The sequence below is a fragment of the Balaenoptera musculus genome, chromosome 12 (assembly GCF_009873245.2).
Source record: "Balaenoptera musculus isolate JJ_BM4_2016_0621 chromosome 12, mBalMus1.pri.v3, whole genome shotgun sequence".
Lineage (NCBI taxonomy): Eukaryota > Metazoa > Chordata > Mammalia > Artiodactyla > Balaenopteridae > Balaenoptera > Balaenoptera musculus.
Window position 1 is genome coordinate 80,827,071 of NC_045796.1, and position 20,905 is coordinate 80,847,975.

Below are 20,905 nucleotides of genomic sequence, written 5' to 3' on the forward strand. Positions count from 1 at the left end.
ACATAAGAAAGATAACACACCATAACTGAGGGTTTTTTAAATTATTATTCCAAGAATGCCATTGTCTACCCTTAGAAAATAATCAATATAAATACTATATTGTTGAATAAAAGGGAAAAAAATCTTATGATTATCTCAATAAGTCAAAAACAGGTGACAAAATTCACTGTTCACTCATGATTAAAACATAAACATAGCAAAGAAAAAATATAATTTCCTAATCCGAATAAGGGTGTCTACTAAAGTTACTACTCTGGGTAAATGAAGTTTAATTCCAAGGGGGTACTCTGAGAGCTGGTGTAAAATACAAACTTCAGAGGTACCTAACTGATTAGCAAAGGAACTGGGCTATACAACAACTCCTATCAGTCATTGGTTGTGTTCTCCTAACAGAGTTAATTCCTTCGAAATTCTGATTTGCTACTGCTGGCAGCAAAGAGTCTCCAGGGTACTGAGAATGTTTTCAGCAACAACAACAAAATGTGGTTGTTGGCATTTAGAAGCTGGGCTGGTGATGTGCACTCAGAGGTGAGGGCAAGAGGATTTGATTGGGTTCCAATGAATCTATTTCTGAACACCTAAATAAATGGAAAGGTATGCCATGTTCATAGATTTAAAAGCTTAATATTGTAAAGGTGTCAGTTATCCCCAGAGCAATAGTGATTCAATGAAATCCAATTCAAAATCCCAGAAATTTTTCAATTAACAGGCTATTTCCAAAATTGATACTGAAATTTAAAGAGTTAAGGACAGCCAAAGCAACCTTGAAGATGAACGAAGTTAGAAAACTTATGCAAACAGATATCAAGAATTATTTTAAACTTACAATAACTAAAATTATGTAGTGTTGGAACAAGAATAGACAATGAAACATCAAAAGGAATCAAGAAACAGACTTACATATACATAGACACATGCTTTGACAAAATTTACACTGCACAGAGAAAAATAATGCCTCTCTTAAACAACCACAGCTCAGCTGGATATGCACATGAAGGAAAATAAATGAATCCTGAGACCTCTACCTAATTGCAACAACCAATTCTAGACTGATTGTAGATCTCTGTGTAAAAAGTAAAACAATATAGCTTATAGAATATATCTAGAATAATATCATCATATCATTGGAGTGTGCATGGATTTCTTAAATGGTCAATAAATGCACAAACCATAAAGGAAAATATGAAGACTTTCTGTTCATAAAATGAAGACTTTCTATTCATAAAAATCTACCATTACAGGGGTAAAAGGCAAACCACAGAGTGGGAGATGTTAGCAATTTTTAATGCGTAAAAGACCTTGCTATGCATTGAATGTGTCTTCCCAAAATTCATATACTGAATCCTAACCTCCAAAGGTGATGGTACTTGAAAGTGGGGTCTTTGGGAGGTGCCTAAGTAATGAGAATGGAACCCTCATGAATGGGATTAGTGTTCTTATAAAAAAGACCCCACAGATAACCCTTGCCCCTTCCACCATGTGAGGACCCAGAAGCTGCTGGCTGTGAACCAGGAAGAGGGCCTTCACCCAAGTATTCTGGTGCCTTAATCTTGGACTTCCCAGTCTCCAGAACTGTAAGGAATAAATTTCAGTTGTTTATAAGTTAACTAATCTGTGTTTTTCTGTTATAGCAGTCCAAATGAACTAAGACAGGCCTCGTATCTAGAGTATGTGAAGAATTCTTACATATCAATAATGAAAAATTAGTTAACCAATTTCAAAAATGAGGAAGAGACTTTAAAAGGCAATTCATGGAAGAGGATATCAAAATGGACAATAAACACATTGACCCCATTAATCATTAAGTAAATGTAGGATTCCAGCAAACATCCACAAAAATACCTAAAATTAAAAACACTAACAACATTAAACAATGATGAAGATGTGAAGCAACTGGAACAGTTATATGCTGCTGGTGAATGTCTAAATTGGTACAATTTAGAAGACCATTTGTCAGAATCTCCTAAAGGTGAACGAATGTATGACAAAGCAATTTTCCCAGAGAAACACATAGGTTTATTTAAGGATACATACAGAAATATAGTAGTGATTTTTGTAATAGGAAAAACTGGAAAGAGTAAAATAGAGTTTTAAAAAATATGGTACATTCATATAATGGAATGGTGTACATCAACAAAGCTAATACTACTCCAGGAACATGGATTAATTTCTCAAAAATAATCTTAAAGATCAAATACAGGAGTGCATATGATGTGATTTCATTGTAAAAGTTCTAAAACAGATAAAACTAGCCTTTGGTTTCAATGGTGTTAGAAGTGAGAATCATGTTGCCTCTGAGAAAAAGAGAGAGAAGTCCTATGAGGCAGTATGAAGGAATCTTCTGAGATATTAGCAAGCATTTATTATTTATCTCCCTGAGAAGAGGTGATCTGGATGTGCTCACCTGTGAAAATACATTGCTTATGATTTGTTTATAATTTGTTCACTTATAATTTGTTTATTTTTCCATATGTGTTCTACTTTCACTAAAATGTTTAGTTACAAAAATATTTTAAAATAAGTAACAACCTACTAGCTATTTTTAATTTTCTTAATGCTAGTTAAATCTTACTAGGGCAAATATAACTTGAGTAAGGAAATTTTATCAGATTTTGCCCAGTTCTTTCGATGGGTTTCTTTTCATCTATTAATTTCTACTACACATAATTTAATTTATTTGAATAATAATTATGGTTCCGTGTACTTATCTATCACATATTTACATATGTATCTTTCTGTGTATAGCACACAAAGTTGAATCGGAAGATGAACACAAAATAATAACACTGTTTATTTTTCAGCGGTTTGTTGTATTCAGTATTATTTTTATTTTTATATGGAATGTTACAATTTTTTAATAAAAATAATAAACGGTTTATACTGGAGAGAAATAATTCAACCTCTTAAGTGGTTTTTAAATCATGTTTTCTAAATGGGTTAACTATATCATTTGTTAAAAACAAATTTACTCACATTTGTACCCCATGTCTTTGTCAATTTTTTTATTCTTTCTTGATCTTCTCCATCCAAGATAACTGCAAACTAAAATGACTTCAAAAGAAGTTTCAAACATCTTTATTTTATTATTCGATTTTACTTTTTATCCTATTTCTTACTACTCAACACTACCTCTCTTTTCCTTTTAAAGATTCCTGCTGAGTTCCCTTCAAATTTGCATGGATGATTTTTTAGGGTCATTTGAAAGAGTGATGGTTTCATGTATCATTGTCCATGTTTCCTCAAGCAGGTCACTAAAATTAAGATACACCTGTATCTCTACACTAGCATAAAATAAACAAATAAGCATTTGCATATGTTTTATACCTTTACATTGACTTTTGCTGCTCACTACCAACTTATCAGTTACGGTTGGAGAAGCACAGTCTTTCAATTCACTTTGGGAAGCTCACTATCACAGCATTCCCTTCCTGCCGCAGCCCTCCATGATTCAGTTGATCCTTTACTTAACTTGAATATTTTTCTGATTTCAAAGTCAAGTACAAACCTCCTGTTTTTAGCTATGGAGCCATGTTCCCAATTGAAACCATAAATTTATAAAGACTACATCTTAAAACTATCAGTAAACAGCAATCCAAAATCACACGCAGAAAGTACTCAGAATTTTAATTTTTATCTCATCAAGAAACTCCCAGTATTTTCAACTTGTTTATAAACATGCTGATGAAGAAAATTGTGGCTGGAAATTGACCTAATTTTAGGAGAAAATATGTGTTTATATAATCAAAATTAAAAAGAAAAAATCTCTGATTTTTTTAATGACAGACTTGTTTTTCAAAAACAGCTGTATAATCCTCTCTGAACTCATGCATGTAGCTATTGTCTGCTCTCATCAGCAAGCCCTTTTCATGCATTTCTGATGCTTTAAGCATAATCTTTTCATATTACAATGGTAAACAATGGTAAACAAGATGACTACTGGGTTAAAGCTATAAGATCTCCCACTAACAAAATAGTAAATCTTCTAATTACTCGTTAAACATAAAATAAAATTTATTTGTTATCTGGACATTTACAAGTAAATGTGAGATTGGTTAATATGAATTCTTCCAATTTTCCTTCTGAATGGAGTTGAAGCAATATTTTAAGTGTAAAAAAATTTTAAACTTCTTTCCCTAAATGTTTTTGTGTCCCCGGTATAATTTCTCTTACCCAGGGAATATAAGTACCACAATTTGAAAAGCATAGATCCAGGGGAAAGGGTCAAAATGTTACCGAGTCCAAACTTGTACTGCTCACTGTACAACAGGCCAGTAAATCAAGAGACGGAGTGTCGAGGCAAGGAATAGTGACTTTATTCAGAAAGCCAGTAGACCAAGAAGATGGTGGACTAGTGTCCCAAAGAACCATTTTACCTGAGTTAGAATTCGGGCTTCTTTTTACATTAAAAGGGGACACGGTGGTGGTTGGTTGCTGCAAACTTCTTGGTGCTGGAATCCTTTGTTCTGGCAGCTGTCCACGTAGGTCTGGTCACATGTTCCTGTGAACCTCCAGCAAGACACATGTTATTCTCTCTTCTGCAACTTTGTATCTCTATAGGAATAGAAAAGTGTTATACTCTTAAAGGTCAGGGCCTTGAGAATGTGCTATCCTGTATATTTCAGGCTAGAAGAAACATTCTTTTGCAAAAATTGCAGAGCCAGAGTGACTAAGCACAGGCAGCAGAGCACAGACGTTAGAGCTAAAGAAGTAGATCCACTATGGAGGCAGGTTTGTTCTCTGTTACAAAAGGAGACCACTCAGCCAGCATCCAACTGAATGGGCTAAATCCCTTTTATTTATTTATTTATCTATCTATCTATTTATTTATTTTGAGACTCAAACATCATTCAGTTTATTTCACTGGGGATTTGAGCCCAAAGCACTTGAAAATTACAGTGTGCGGAGTCTCTTTAAGCGCTTGTTTTAGAAATAAAAAGGTAACAGCATTCATGCACCCAGAGTCACTGAACGTGCCCATCTCTAACCTGGAAACCAATCAAAAACAATCAATCAACCAATGACAAAAAGAGACCCCTACACTGTGTATTAGTGTTTTACTGGAACAAATAAATCAATGTATGGGTAAAATATCTATAGTTTAGATACACTTTGCCTCTTTGTATTGACCACTGTCCCTAGACTTGCACACTAAAATACAGTCACACTGGCTTCCTTTCAGTTCCTTTCAATCCCAGGATATTCTCACAAGTGGTTTTCTTTGCCAGGAATAACACATACACTCACACACATGCACACACTTCACCTGGCTGGTCAGTATTCATCTTTCAGGTCTCCACAGTCACATCAAATTCAATAAAGCCCACAATTATCATCATGTTTCCTAACTTGTGTGTATTACTTCATCATTTAAAAAATACTTCTATATAATAAGCAACAAGCACCTATTGTATGCCTCCCTTACTTTTTAGATGAAGCTAAGTGATTTGGTCTAGAATAGACAAATAGTCTTTTGATTCCTTTTATGTAGTTCTGGGGGCTTTCTTCTTCAAAGCAGACTCATTTTTGCAATAATTATAAGTAATTTAAAAATTAGCATTTAATTCCAAGAGACTGTGTAGGAAATTTTACTGAATGTAAGTCCTGCCAGAGAGAACTTGATTTTTGTTTTCTAAATGACTGGCTGTTTTTAAATTTATATTCAAGAGAAAACATTTTTCAGAGTCCTATTTTCAGTGAAATGCATTGACATTTCTTACAGATGACATGCTGTACCAATGGAAACCAGCACCAAAAAGGAAAATAAAAGGAGAAACAAAGTTTATGACATTTAACATTGAATGCCAAGCTCTCTCATCATTAGCAGACAGAGCTTCTTTTTGTTAATTTATGCAATCAGAAATTGTGACCTTTGTCTCTTTTTTCTGTAATGACCACAGACTTATATTATTTTTCTGTGCAGTTTCTTCCTGGACACTTGTTCTTTTTTTATTTGCATTTTATTTTTTATTTACAAATTATTTCACTTTACTTTTGAAAGAAAAAAATCTGTCTTCACTAACTTTACTTTTAAATTGACATTGATTGATAACAATTATCCAGTAGAAATCTAAAATAAGGAAAAAACTCCCACCCTGACACCACTGTTCTTAAGAATATTTTTTCTTACACGGGAGAGTGAGAAATGTCATCTCCACCTTGCATGTGGATTCCTAGGATTCTTTTCCATTAAAAGTTACTGAAGAAGCTAAAGACTTCTGAAGCTGGGGTCTTTACAGGAATCTTTCAAGTTCCTAATACCTGAAATTATTGTAATATTTGTTACCTAAGTATGTTCATACATGTCAAGGATGACTGTCAAATTATATGCTTTTCTTAAGTAACTTGTCAGTGAGCGTCTTTATTTCTCATGGTATTTAGGATCCTAGGTTTAGAGCTCAAATACAATCCTTATTATTCATCCATTTTGTATTTTCCAATTTGCCTACTTCCTAAAATTTCTTTGTAACCCCCAAATCTATACTGGAAGTGGTTTCAAGGTCATTCATGGACATGTGCAGACTTGCAAAAATCTTGAGTCACCCACCACACACTTTATCAGCCAAGATCAAACTAAGCATTGTTCTGCCCTCTTGTTTCAGATCTCATACTGTAAACAAGTGTGTCCTTTTCAGTCTATTTAATGCCATATTTTTCATATTTTCATACTTTCTGTTGGTGGTTTTGCTGTTTAAAAGGCTCCCCGCCAAGCATGTTGCTGAAGTATTTTCTAGAGTTTATAAGCACAAGAATACTGCAATGTGCCTTAAGGAGAGAACGTGTCTTGAGGTAAGCTTTATTTAGGCATGAGTTATAGTGCCATGGGCCATGCCTTCAATGTTAATGAATCAATAATACATATTAAATAAGTTGTCTTTTAACAGAAACACACATAAAACAAGAACCAGGAAGAAGTTAAATCTGTATAATGGAACTTTTCACCTATGTCTACTTTCCCACTCTCCACTAGGAATTGTAGAGACTGTGGGATGGAGCCTGTCAGTCATCCCAGACCTCCAATACTGTGAGCAGAGTCAACTCTCCGTCCTCTCCTGAGAATAGGGACCTGAGAATCATGTGGGGTGATAATGAGAAAATACTGCAAACAACTCGAAACCCATAAATTCAACAACTTAGATGAAATGAATAAATTTCTTGAGATGCAAACCACCAAAACACACTTCAGAAAAAAAAAAGATAGCTTTAATTGTCCTATATCTATTAAATACACTAAATTTTTAGTTAAAATATTCAAAAAGAGAGATTCCAGTTCCATATGATTTTACTGGTGAATTCTACAAAACATTTAGGGAAGAAATAAAATCAATTCTACACAGTCTCTTCCCGAAAAATAGGAGAGAACACTTTCCAAATCATCTTATGTGGCTCGCATTACCCTAATTCCCAAACTAGACAAAGATAGAACAAGTAGAGAAAACTATAAACAATATCTCTCATGAACATAGACATAAAATCCTCAACAAACATTAGTAAATCATATCCTCCAATATATGAAACAAAAATACAACATGACCAAATGGGGATTACTCCAGGAATGCAAGAGTTACTTAAAAATCAATCAATATAATCACCATATAAACAGTCTATAGGATAAAAGCCACAGTATCATATCAATTGATGTAGAAAAATCATTTGACAAAATTCACATTACCCATTTACAATAAAACTGTCAACAAACTAGGAATAGAAGAAAACTTTTTTCAACCTGATAAAGAGCATCCATAAAATAACATACAGCTAATATCATACTTAATGGTATAAAACTGAATAATTTCCCTAAAGTCTGGAAAAATTAGGGATTCCACTTTCTCTACTGCAGTTCAACATAGTAATAGATGTCTTAGTTCATTAAAGCAACAAAGGAAATAGAAGACATATAGATTGGAAAGGAAGAAATAAAACTGCCCTATTTGCAGATGATAATTGCCTATGTAGAAAGTCTCAAGGAATCTACCAAAAACCAAAACAAACCAAAACAAAAAAAATCCTATAAGTAACAAGTGAATGTAGCAAGGTCACAGGAAACAAAGGTCAATCTACAAAGACTGTATATTTCTCTACAATAGAAATGAATAATTGGAAACCTAAATTTAAAATACAATATCATCTATAATAGCTTAACAAAAAAGAAATACTTAGATATAAGCCTATTAAAACATGTGCATAGTCTGTATGCTGAAAACTACAAAACAGTTCTGAAATAATTCAAATAATTTATAAATAAATGGAAAGACACAGTGTTCATTGATTAGAAGACCCACCATAGTAAGATGTGAATTTTCACTAAATTGATTTACAGGTGTAAACAATGCCTATCAAAATTCCAGCAAACTTTTTTGGAGCTATAGACAAGCAGTTTCAAAAATTTATATGGAGGGATGAAGGGACTAGAAAAGCTAAAACAATATTGAAAAAGAGAATGTGCTTGGAGGAATCATAATGTTAAGACTTATTATTCTGCTATAAAAACAAAGAAATGTGGAATTGATAAAGAATAGACACACACATCAACTGAACAGAATAAAGTCCAGAAAGAGATCTACACAAGTAGGTCTGCTTTTGACTTTTGCCAAAAATACAAAAATAATTCAATAGAAAAAAGATTTTTTTCAACAAATAGTGTTGAAACAATTGGGATTCCACAGGCAAAAATATAAATCTAGACCTAAACCTCACATCTTGTAAAAAAGTAACTCAAAATGGGTCATAGATCTCACAGAAAAGTGTATAACTATAAAACTTTTAGAAAAAAAAAAAAGAAAAACAAGAAAGAATCTTTGTGACCATGGACTAGGCAAAGAATTCTTAGGACTATCACTATACTTAGACATCTAAATCACTATACATTAAAAAAAATAGATATCATTCATATTAAAGAATTAAAAACTTTTCTCTATAAAGTAACCTGTAAAAATGATTTAAAGACAAGCCATGGACTGGAGGAAAATATTTATAAATCATATATCTGACAAAGAATTGTATCACAATATATGAAGAACTCTTTAAACTTAATAGTAGAAAAACAAAAAAATCCAATTATAAAATGTAAAAAAACTTGTACAGACCCTTCATCAAAGAAGACATACCAATGGCAATAAGCACGTGAAAAGATGTTCAACTTCATTAGCCATTAGAGAATTGTAAATAAAAACCACTATGATATATACTCCAACTACAGTAGCTAAAATAAAAATACTAGCAATATCAAGTTCTGTTGAGGAACAAACAGATATTTTACAATTGCTAGTGATAATATAAAATGATACAGCACTGTAGAAAACAGTTAAGTTTCTTATGAAACTAAATATACACTTACCATAAGACACAGAAATTGCACTTTCAGGTATATATCTTAAAGAAATGAAAAGTTATGTGCACATGAAAATCTGTACATGAATGTGCATTGCAGCTTTATCAGTAATAGCCAAACACTGAAAATAGCACAAATATTTTTCAAAAGATGAATAGAGAAACAAACTGTGATATAATCATACAATGAAAAAATATTCATTAATTAAATTAACTACCAATATACACAAAAACTTGTATGGATTTCAAGGGCATTATGCTAAATTTAAAAAGCCAATATCAAAGGATTGTATAATGTGTGATTCCATTTATATGACATTCTTGGAATGATGAAATTACAGTGTTGGAGTAAAGATCAGATTACAAGGAGTAAGACCTTACCTGCAGACAATCCTAAAGAATCCACAGAAAAACTGTTAGAGGTGATAAACAAATTCATCAAAGTTGCATGGTGCAAGATAAACACAAAAAATCATCTGTGGCTCCTTACTTCAGCAATGAATAATTCAAAAAGGAATTTGGGAAGGCAATTACGTTTATAATAGTACCAAAAAAAATCAAATACTTAGGAGTAAGTCTAACCATAGTGGTGAAAATCTTGTACACTGTAAACTACAAATTATTGTTGCAAGAATTAAAGAAGAACTAAATAAATGGAAATATATCTCATGTTCATGGATAGAAACACCAAAAGAACAGGCAACAAAAGAAAATTAGATAAACTGGACTTCATCAAAATTAAGAATATTTTCGTGCATCAAAGGATACTATCAAGAAAGCAAAAAGACAACTTACTGAATTGGAGAAAATATTTGCAAATTATATATGTGGTAAGAGATTAAAATTCAGAATAAGTAAAGAACTCTTACAACTCAACAACAACAACAAACCCAGTTGAATGGCCTTGAAGAGATGTTTCTTCAAAGATATACAAATAGGCAATAAGGACATAAAAAGATACTTAACATCATTAGTAATTAGATGAATACAAATCAAAACCAGAAAGAAATAGCATTTCCCACCTACTAGGAAGGTGATAATTGTTTAAAAATAGAAAGTAACAGTGCTGATTAGAATTTGGAGAAATTGGAACACTTGGGCTTTACTGATGGCAATGTAAAATTGTGCAGCCACTGTAGAAAATAGTATGGTGGTTCCTAGAGCCATATATATGGTTCCTCAAACTATACAAAGTTAACAATCCCATTCCAAGCAATAAATCAAAAAGAATTGAAAGTAAGGATTCAGACAGATATTTATATACCAGTATTCATACCAACATTATTCACAATAGCCCATGGGTCCATCAACTGATGAATGAATGAGCAAAATGTGATACACACATGCACACACACACACACTGAAATATTATTCAGTCATAAAAAGGAATGAAATTTTTATTTTTGCTACAATATGGATGGACTTTGAAAACATTACGCTGAGGGAAGAGATAAAGTTGTCAGAGTAGGAGGATGCTGGGGTCCCCTCCCCTCAAAAACACATCAAAACTAAAACTACATATAGAGTGACTCACTGAAATCTACCTGGGGACTAGCAGAACAGCTCTACTACAACCAAGGCTGTAAAGAAAGAACCACATGGAGTCGGGTAGGAAGGGAGGAGAAGCAATCTGGTCAGAATTCACACCCCTAGCAGGGAACACAGAAGAGGAAGGGGATATCATAGGCTCCAGGATCCTCCCTGGGGAGCAAAGGGTTCAAGACACATATTAGCTACCTCAGCCCTGGGATCTGACACTGAGAAGACAAGCCCCCTTAGCTGGGGGCTTACCAGAGGGCTGTAAGAAACTAAGACTTCGTTCTTGAAGAGTGTACATGGATTTTCCCACTCCCAATCACAGTGCAGAGGCAGCAGATTGAAAACTGCTTGAGGCTTTGTCTAGCTTTCCAGGATCACCCCAACATGCTCCCCAGCCTGCACCAGGCACTTGTTCCAGCCCCCCTTGCTCCAGCACTGCTCTCCACTAGGGTGAAGGCTGCTATTGCTGATGAGAGTGCACCAGGACAGTGACACCACTGAGCATAGGAGAAGCCTCAGCTTGCACCTGACTCTGACTCTAGCCCCTCCTACTCCAGCCCTACCTCCCACCAAAGGGTAATTCTACCAAACATATAAAAGAAGAGTTAATACCTATCCTTCTTAAACTATTCCAAAATATTTAAGAGGGAACACTCCCAAATTCATTCTGAGGCCATCATTACCCTGATAGCAAAACCAGATAAAGATACTATAAAAAAAATTACAGTCCAATATTCTTAATGAATATAGATGCAAAAATCTTCAACAAAATATTAGCAAATGAAATTCAACAATACATAAAAAGGATCATAATCATGATCAAGTGGGATTTATTCCAGGGATTCAAGGATGGTTCAGTACCCCAAATCAATTAATGTGATGCACCACATTAACAAAAGGAAGGATAAAAATAACATGAAAATTTCAATAGACACACAAAAAGCATCTGACAAAATTCAACACCCATTTGGGATAAAAACTCTCAACAAAATTTGTATAGAGGAGATATGTCTCCACATGATAAAGGTTATCTATGACAAACCCACAGCTTACATTACACTCAATGGTGAAAAACTGAAAACTTTTCTTCTAAAATTAGGAACAAGGATGCCCATTCTCACCATTTGTAGTTAACATTGTATTGGAAGTCCTAGTCACAGCAATCAGACAAGAAAAAGAAATAAAAAGCATCCACATTGGAAGACAAGAGGTAAAACTGTCACAACTTGCAAATGGCATGATACTACATATAGAAAACCTTAAGGTCTCCACCAAAAAAGAATTAGAATTAATAATTCAGTAAAGTTGCAGGGTACAAGATTAATATATAGAAATCTGTTGATTTTCTATACAACAATGAAATATCAAAGAGAAAGCAAAAAAATCCCATTTAAAAATGGATCAAAAAGAGTAAAATGCATAGGAGTAAACTTAAGGAGGTGAAAGACCTATACTCTGAAAACTATAAGACATTGATGAAGGAAATTGAAAACAATATGAATAAATGGAATGACATCCCTTGTTCATGGATTAGAAGAATTAATATTGTTAAAATGTCCATACTACATAGAGCAATCTAGAGATTCAACTCAATCCATCAAAATACCAACAACATTTTTCACAAAACTAGAAGAAATAATTTTAAAATTTCTATAGAACCACAAAAGACCTCAAAAAGCCAAAGCAATCTTGAGAAAAAAGAACAAAGTTGGATGTATCATGCTTCCTGACTTGACACTACACTACAAAACCATAGTAATCAAAACAGTATGTCATTGGCACCAAAACAGGCACATAAATCAATAGAACAGAACAGAGAGCCCAGAAACAAACCCTCACATCTATTGTCAATTAATGTATGACAAAGGAGGCAAAAATATCAATGGGGAAAAGATAGTCTCTTCAGTAAGTGATGCTGGGAAATTTGGACAGTTACACACAAAAGAATGAAATTGGAACATTTTCTCACACCAGAAATAAACTCAAAATAAATTAAACACCTAAGCATAAGATATGAAACCATAAACTCCTAGAAGAAAACATAAGCAGTAGACTCGTTTTTATTTTTACTTTTTTAAAATTTTATTTATTTATTTTTGGCTGTGTTGGGTCTCCGTTGCTGTCCACAGGCTTTCTCTAGTTGTGGCGAATGTGGGCTATTCTTCGTTGCGGTGCGCGGGCTTCTCATTGCAGTGGCTTCTCTTGTTGCAGAACATGGGCTCTAGGCACACAGGCTTCAGTAGTTGTGGCACGTGGGCTCAGTAGTTGTTGCTCACAGGCTCTAGAGCACAGACTCAGTAGTCGTGGCACATGGGCTTAGTTGCTCCATGGCATGTGGGATCTTCCCAGACCAGGGCTCAAACTTGTGTCCCCTGCCTTGGCAGGTTAAGGTGGATTCTTAACCACTGTGCCACCAGGGAAGCCCAGCAGTAGACTCTTTAACATAGGTCTACGCAATACTTTTTTTGCTTCTGTCTCCTCAGACAAGGGAAACAAAGGCAAATATTAAAAAATGGGACCTAATTAAACCTAAAAGCTTTTTTTTTAATTTAATTTTTATTTTATGTTATAGTATAGTTGATTTACAATGTTGTGTATAAAAGTTTTTGAACAGCAAAGAAAACCATCAATAGAATGAAAAGACAACCTACTAAATAGAAGATATTTGTAAACGATATGTCTGATAAAGGGTTAATATCCAAAATATATAAAGAGCTCATATGAACAACTCAATATGAAAAAAACAAGCAATCCAATTAAAAAATGGGCAGAAGACCTGAATAGACATTTTCCCAAAGAAAACACAGGCACATGAAGTGATCCTCAACATCACTAATCATTAAGGAAATGTGAATCAAAACTGAAATGAGTTATCACCTAACACCTGACAGAATGGTTATCATCAAAAATACAGCAAATAATAAATTTGGCAAGGATGAGGGAAAAAGGGAACCATAGTTCACTGTTGGTGGAAATGTAAGTTGGTACAGCCACTTTGGATAACAGTATAAAGATTCCTCAAAAAATTAAAAATAGAACTATCATATCCAGCAATTCCACTCCTGGGTGTATGAGTGAAGAATATGAAAACACTAGTTCAAAAAGATATATGCACCTTAACACTCCAATGTTCATAGCCTCATTATTTACAATAGCTAAGATATGGAAGTACATATACACATAGTGGAATATTACTCATCCATAAAAAAGAATGAGCTTTTGCTATTTGTGACAGCATGAATGGACCTGGAGTGTGTTATGCTAAGTGAAGTAAATCAGGCAGAGAAAGACAAATACTGTATGTTTTCACTTATATGTGGAATCAAAAAATACAACAAAAGAATGAATGTAATAAAGCCAAAGCAGACTTATAGATACAGAGAACAAACTAGTGGTTACCGGACGGGAAAGTCATGGGGGGAGGGAAAGATAGAGGAAGGGATTAAGAGGTACAAACTACTAGGTATAAAATAAATAAGAACCAAGGGTATAATGTACAGCACAGGAAATATTGCCAATATTTTATAATAACTTTAAAGGGAGTATAATCTAAAAATTATTGAATCACTATTTTGTACACCTGAAACTAATATAACATTGAAAGTAAGCTATACTTACTTAAGCTTTATACTTAAGCATAAAACATTATGCTTAGTGAAATAAGCCAGACACAAAAGACAAATATTATATTATTCCATTTATATGAAGTACCTAGAACAGTAAAATGCGTAGAGACACAAAGTACAATAGAGGTCCCAGGGACTGGGGAGAACAGGAGGGGAAAGTTATCGTTTAATGGGTACAGAGGTTTTGGTAGGGGTGATGAAAAAGGTTTTAGGTGTAGGTAGTGGTGATGGTTATACAAGTTTGAGAATGTATTTAATGCTACTGAATTATACACTTATAAATGGTTAAAATGGTCAATATTATACAAGGTATAATTTTTGACAATAAAATATTATAAAAATAAATTCTTGCCCAGTAGACTTTTAAATTTGCTTTTAAAAATAATCTCTTTACTATATTCATAGTACATATAAAGAGTATATATATAGTTTGATGATACTAAATTCCCTTTAATAAACTACTTCTAATTCAGTTTTACTGCTTTGTAGATTTTTGTCAAATGAGGTTTAAATTTAAAGGCACGAATGGATAAACCAAAAAAATCTAGCTGCTTTGAATGTTGTCTAAATTTTTAAAAATATACTTGTTAATAACCTTTTGCTATTATCCCACAGTCACTTCAGTTATGTGAACTATGTTGTCTGTCATTTCTATTAACTTCTACATGACTTTTGCAAGCAGCGTTGGCAAAGATAATTATTTTCAAGAATAAAAGTTGCATTTTGCCAAAGGGAGTGGCGTAAAACAGCGGAACATTTGCATTTTCTTCCAAATGCCAATCTTATAAATTCTGGGTGGACTCTAATTTTGGTGGTTAAAGCTTGACAGTCCTTTCTGGATGAGATGTATGATTGGAACTTACTTGTGTCCTTCTTTTAATTGAAGATGTGGAGACCAAAAGTTTTCCAATACGTTTTTTTTCTTAATGATAATAGTAATGAGTATTTATTGTGTAGCATCAGTGGTCCTATGGATGGCCACAACTTGTGCTAAATAAATTCAAATGAGGCCTAGCTTCACAGCAAATGTGGCATAACCCAAGCACAATTTAGTGTCAAATATCATTGAAATGGTATGCTATCATTGAACCTTAATTTCCTCTCAAACCTCAGTATCTCACAATACTTTGTTTAAGTGCATGGATTCCAGAACCTCTTTGCATGGGTTCACCTCCCAGCTCTATCATCTATTAGCCATGGAAGACTGAGGAAGATACTTACCGTTTGTGCCTCAGTTTCCTTGTCTGTAAAGTGGAGAGATAATAGTAGCTAGCTCATAGAATTGTGATGAGGCTTAAAGGTAAAGTATTTAAAATAGTACTTGCACAGGTAAACATTTATAATTGGTAGCTAACTTTTTCACAAGGTACACATCTGTCTGCTCAATATTAATGTTTTAACACTTCAATTATGTCTTGTACTTAATGAAGCTTTATCCTCTTTACTACCAGATTACTTTCATTTTCCTAAAAACATTCTTTTGTTTTCTTGCCCCAGTTTATTTATTTGCGGGGGGGGGGGTGAATATTTCTTCACAGTGACCGTATGCTTTCCATGAGTGACTGTGCTGTCATCCTAACCAAACCAGGTCTCCTATTTTTGGTACCCAGGCAACCATCTTTGTTTATAGTGGCATTATTAACAGATGATGGTGCCAGGCAAAAATTTTTTTTAAATGACGGGAAATTTTGTTTGGTTCTAGTTTATCTAAAAAGTTACATTTAAAAAATTTTATTGGTCATCATCATACCCAGAGTCTCACATATCTTTTGTTAACCTTAAAATGCCAGAAATCATAGTTAATGATGTCTATTAGGCACATTAATAAAAAATAATCTTGAGGAAAACCTCTAATGGGATGATTACTTTTCCTTATTTTTTTCCTGCATTATATAACATCTGAAAATAAAATAATGCCTGGCTCTTGGATTTTTATTTATTAACAACAGAAGAAAATGTATAGCACAGATTAATATTATCAATAATTAATTAATTACAACAAACTATGAAAATATATAGTTTGTACCCTCTGACCTACATCTTCCCAATTCCTGCCCCCCTACCCTCAGCTCCTGGTATCCTCCATTCTACTCTCTGTTTCTGTAAATTCAGCTTTTTTTAGATTCTACATATAAGTAACATCATACAACTCTTTCTCTGTCTGACTTATCTTACTTAATGTAATGCCCTCAGGGTCCATCCACGTTGTCGAAAATAGCAGGCTTTTCTTCTTTCCCCTGGCTGAATAATATTCCATTGTATATATATGTGTGTGCGTGTATATATATATATATGTATATATATATATATATATATATACACGCACACACACATATATATGTGTGTATACCATGTTTTCTTTATTCATTCATCTGTTGACTTATGTTGCTTTCATATTTTGACTATAGTGAATAATGCTGCAATAAACATGGGGGTGCAGATTCTTTTTTGATTTCCTGTTTTCATTTTTTTGGATATATGCCCAGAAGTGGAATTGCTGGATCATATGGTAGTTCTATTTTAAATTTTTGAGGAAACTTCATACTGTTTTCCATAGTGGTCAAAACAATTTACATTCCCACCAACAGTACAAAAGGCTTTTGGGTTTGTTTTTTGTTTTGTTTTATTTTGTTTTGTTTTGTTTTTACATCCTTGCCAACACTTTTTAATCTCTTCTCTTCTTCATAATAGCCGTTCTAACAGGTGTGAGGTGATATCTCATTATGGTTTTGATTTACATTTCCCTGATAATTAGTGATGTCAAGCATCTTTTCATGTACCTGTTGACCATTTGCATGTTTTATCCGAAGAACTTCTTATTCAGTTCCTCTGCCCACTTTTTAGTTAGATTGGTTTTCTGTTATTGTATGAGCTGTATGAGTTTTGGGACTTTTAATTTGTCCCAAAGTTGCTAAAGCAAAAATCATGATAAAACATTCTGCTTTCCTTTATAACCCCCCAACGCAAAAAAAAAAAAACAAAAACCCAGAAACAAACAAACAAAAAAACCAAAACCAAAAAATTCCGTAGGAAAAAAATGGTTTTGTACATGGGAGGAAACAATATAAATTCAAAACTTACAGATAAGGGTTAGCTCCATCACTCATCTCTTTAAAAAGTTTATACGAATATCTAGTGAACACCAACAGGATCATCTCCCTTGAAATGTTATCTATGCGGATTTCCAAGTAGACCACAGGGCTGTATACTCTCTTGGAATGTCCTCAGAAGGCTCTGTCACTGAGCAGGTAACAGAGTAAACACCCCAGAGTCTTTTCTTTCAACTGGAAGAGGGAAAGACAGGGATAGAAGAAACTTCTTCTTTCCTTGTGGCTTGTGGTCTCCTCTTCCTCCTCTGCCTCCTTGGAAGCCTCCTCACCCTCCAAAGCCTCCCCAGCCTCTGCCACCAGATCCACCTCGGCCACCTCTGCCACCACCTTGGCCTCCAAAGCCACCTTCACCCTTAGGCTTGGCCCAGTCCAGATTAACTTTGTTTCCATCAATTTCACCATCTTCCATGGTCTCCTTGGCAGCTTTGGCATCTTCCTCGCTGTTGAAGTCTACAAAACCAAGCCCCTTGGAGGATCCAGTCTCCCGGTCAGTGACTATCCTTGCACGAATAGAGCCGTCAAACGACTCCTTTAATGTCTCTTCTGTAGTATCCTCAGACAGACCTTTGACAAACAGAGTTTTGGATGGCTGGCTTCTTGCATTAGGTGATCCCCTGGGTTCTTGCAATTCCAGCCTGATTGCTCTGCCCTCAATTTCCATTTTATTACATGAATTTAAAGCTTCTTTAGCATCTTCAAATGAAGCAAATTCTATAAATGCATAGCCTTTAGATTTGCCATTTTGGTTCTGGGGCACTTTGATAAACGTTGCCTTCTCAAATGCTTCCTGAAGAGTTTCTTCTGTTGCACTATAGGAGAGGTTGCTCAAAACCAGGGTTTTTGATTCACCACTCCAAGTGCTATTCTCTCCACCTCTATAGTCTTGACTTTGACCTTTCTCTCTGGTATAGTACAGGGAAATGTATCGCCCATCTATCTCTGTTACCTGCTTTTCTTCCAAGTTTTTCTCTGAATCAGTTTCTGTCTTAAATTCAATATAAGCAATCCCTTTACTCTTCCCATCCTTGCTGACTAATCTGATCTCTACAGCATCTTCAAACACTTCTTTTAATTCTTCCTGAGTAATTTTATAAGGCAGATTTTAGCCAAAAGTGTTCTCGCATCTTGATCTTTCTTATTGCCTTTTCCCCTTGGTTTTTCAAGTTTAATTTCATTGCCAAAGACTTTCAAACCAGTGAGTTCCAAGGCTTTTCCCAGGTCTTCAGCAGATTCAAAATCCACATAGCCAAACTTCCTAGACACACCAATTCTGACATCAACAACTGCAAGATCATTTTTAGCAAAAAGGTCACTGATACCCGTTTTCAATTCAGGAGAAGATGTACTGAAGTTCAGGTTTCCAACAAAGAGATTGAAAGATGTAGTTGGTTCTGTGGCTTCCACTTTCTGTTTCTTGGCTTCAGGAGCTGTTTTTGTTTGGTCATTTCCTTCTTTCGTTTTCCAGGTGCTTCCTTGACAGGTTCTTCTTCCTCCTCTTCTTCCTCCTCCTCGTCATCCTCGTCATCCTCGTCATCCTCCTCTTCATCTTCAGCAGTGCCCTTTGCCTTCGCAGGAGCAGCTTTTGCTGGAGCTTTCTTCCCTTTGGCTGGTGCAGTCTCCATAGCTTCTTCTTCAGATTTATCTTCGTCATTCTCATCATCTTCATCTTCGTCATCCTCATCAACTGATGAGTCTTTATATATTTTGGAAATTAACTCTTTATACAATATAGGGTTTGCAAATATGTTCTTCCATTCCATAGGTTGCCTTTTCACACTGCTGATTGTTTTTGGGTTTTTTTTTTTGCTGTGCAGAAACTTTTTAGTTTGATGTAGTCCCACTTGCTGCTTTTTGTATTTTGTTGCTTGTGCTTTTGGTGTCATACCCTCAAAAATATTACCAAGATTAATAGGCTTTCCCCATATGTTTTCTTCTGAAACTTTTATGGTTTCTGGTCTTATTTTTAAGGGTTTAAAATATTTTGAGTTAATTTTTGTAAGTGGTATAAGATAGGGATCCAGTTTCATTTTTATGTATGTGGTTATCCAGTTTTCCCAACACCATTTATGAAGAGACTATCCTTTCCCCATTGAGTATTCTTGGCTCCCTTATTAAATATCAATTGACCTTATATGCAGGGGGTTTTATGGATTCTCTATTCTGTCTCATTGATCTATGTATCTGTTATTATGCCAGTACCATACTCTTTGCTCACTATAACTTTGTAGCACATTTAAAATCAGGAAGTGTGATGCCTTCAGCATCATTCTTCTTTCTCAAGATTGCTTTGGTTATTTGAGAGCTTTTGTGGCTTCACACAAATTTAAAGGTGTTTTTTCTATTTCTGTGAAAAATGCCATTGGAATTTTGATAGGGATTACATTGAATCTATAGATGGCTTTGTGTAGTATGAACATTTTATTAATATAAATTTTTCTGATCCATAAACAAGGGATATCTTTCCATTTGTATCTTATTCAGTTTCTTTCATCAAAGTATTGTAGTTTTCATTGTACAAATCTTTCACTTCTTTAGTTAAATTTATTCCTAAGTGTTTTATGGCTTTTGATACTATTGTGAATGGAATTGTTTTCTTTATTCCTTTTTCAGATATTTAGCTGTTGATGTATAAAAACACAACTGATTTCTGTATGTTGATTTTATAACCTGCAGCTTTACTGAATTCATAGATTAGTTCCAACAGTTTTTTGGTTGAGTCTTTAGAATTTTCTATATATAAGATCATCATCACCTGCGTAATGAACAGTGAGTTTAAATGTGTCATCCTTTTCGTTTTATTAACTTATATTGCAATGGAAAATAAAAGTAATTTGAGTAAAATTAATTAAGCAATTTCTTATATCAGCCAACAATTCCATTACTAGGGACTGATCTGGAATTTAAATATTAGGCTAAAGAATTGATGTCATTGTGAAAATGGAATAGTCCACAGTAAATTTCAATATTGTGTTCTTAATGTCTTTAGTAGATCATGAAAGGAGTGTAAAAAAGGCAAAAATGCCTTTATCTTAATTTGTAGAAAATGGGAATCAATATAACTGACTTGATTTTGCATGAAGTTTCACCATCTAAATTTAAAATACTACTTTGATGGAAACTCTGAATCTTTATCTACATCTGGGGTCAATTCTAGGAAAAATAGCAGTTGGCTGATTCAATATTTCATGTCTACTCCTATCTTCTCTGAGCACCCCATCCATGCCTGATTGTTTTTCTAGGGAGGATACGTATTACAAGGAATAGAGCACGCTTTTTTTTTTTTTTTATAATTTTTATTATGAA

General features: G+C 34.1%; 1 protein-coding gene across 1 annotated transcript; it reads right to left on the minus strand.

Annotated features, from left to right (window-relative positions):
* Nucleotides 1–17,729: 17,729 nt before the first annotated feature.
* On the minus strand, nt 17,730–19,362 carry LOC118905031 (nucleolin-like). The gene is given in 3 exon segments (XM_036871233.1): nt 17,730–18,706; nt 18,709–19,032; nt 19,035–19,362. Coding segments are annotated over 3 exon segments (1,629 nt in total).
* Nucleotides 19,363–20,905: the final 1,543 nt, after the last annotated feature.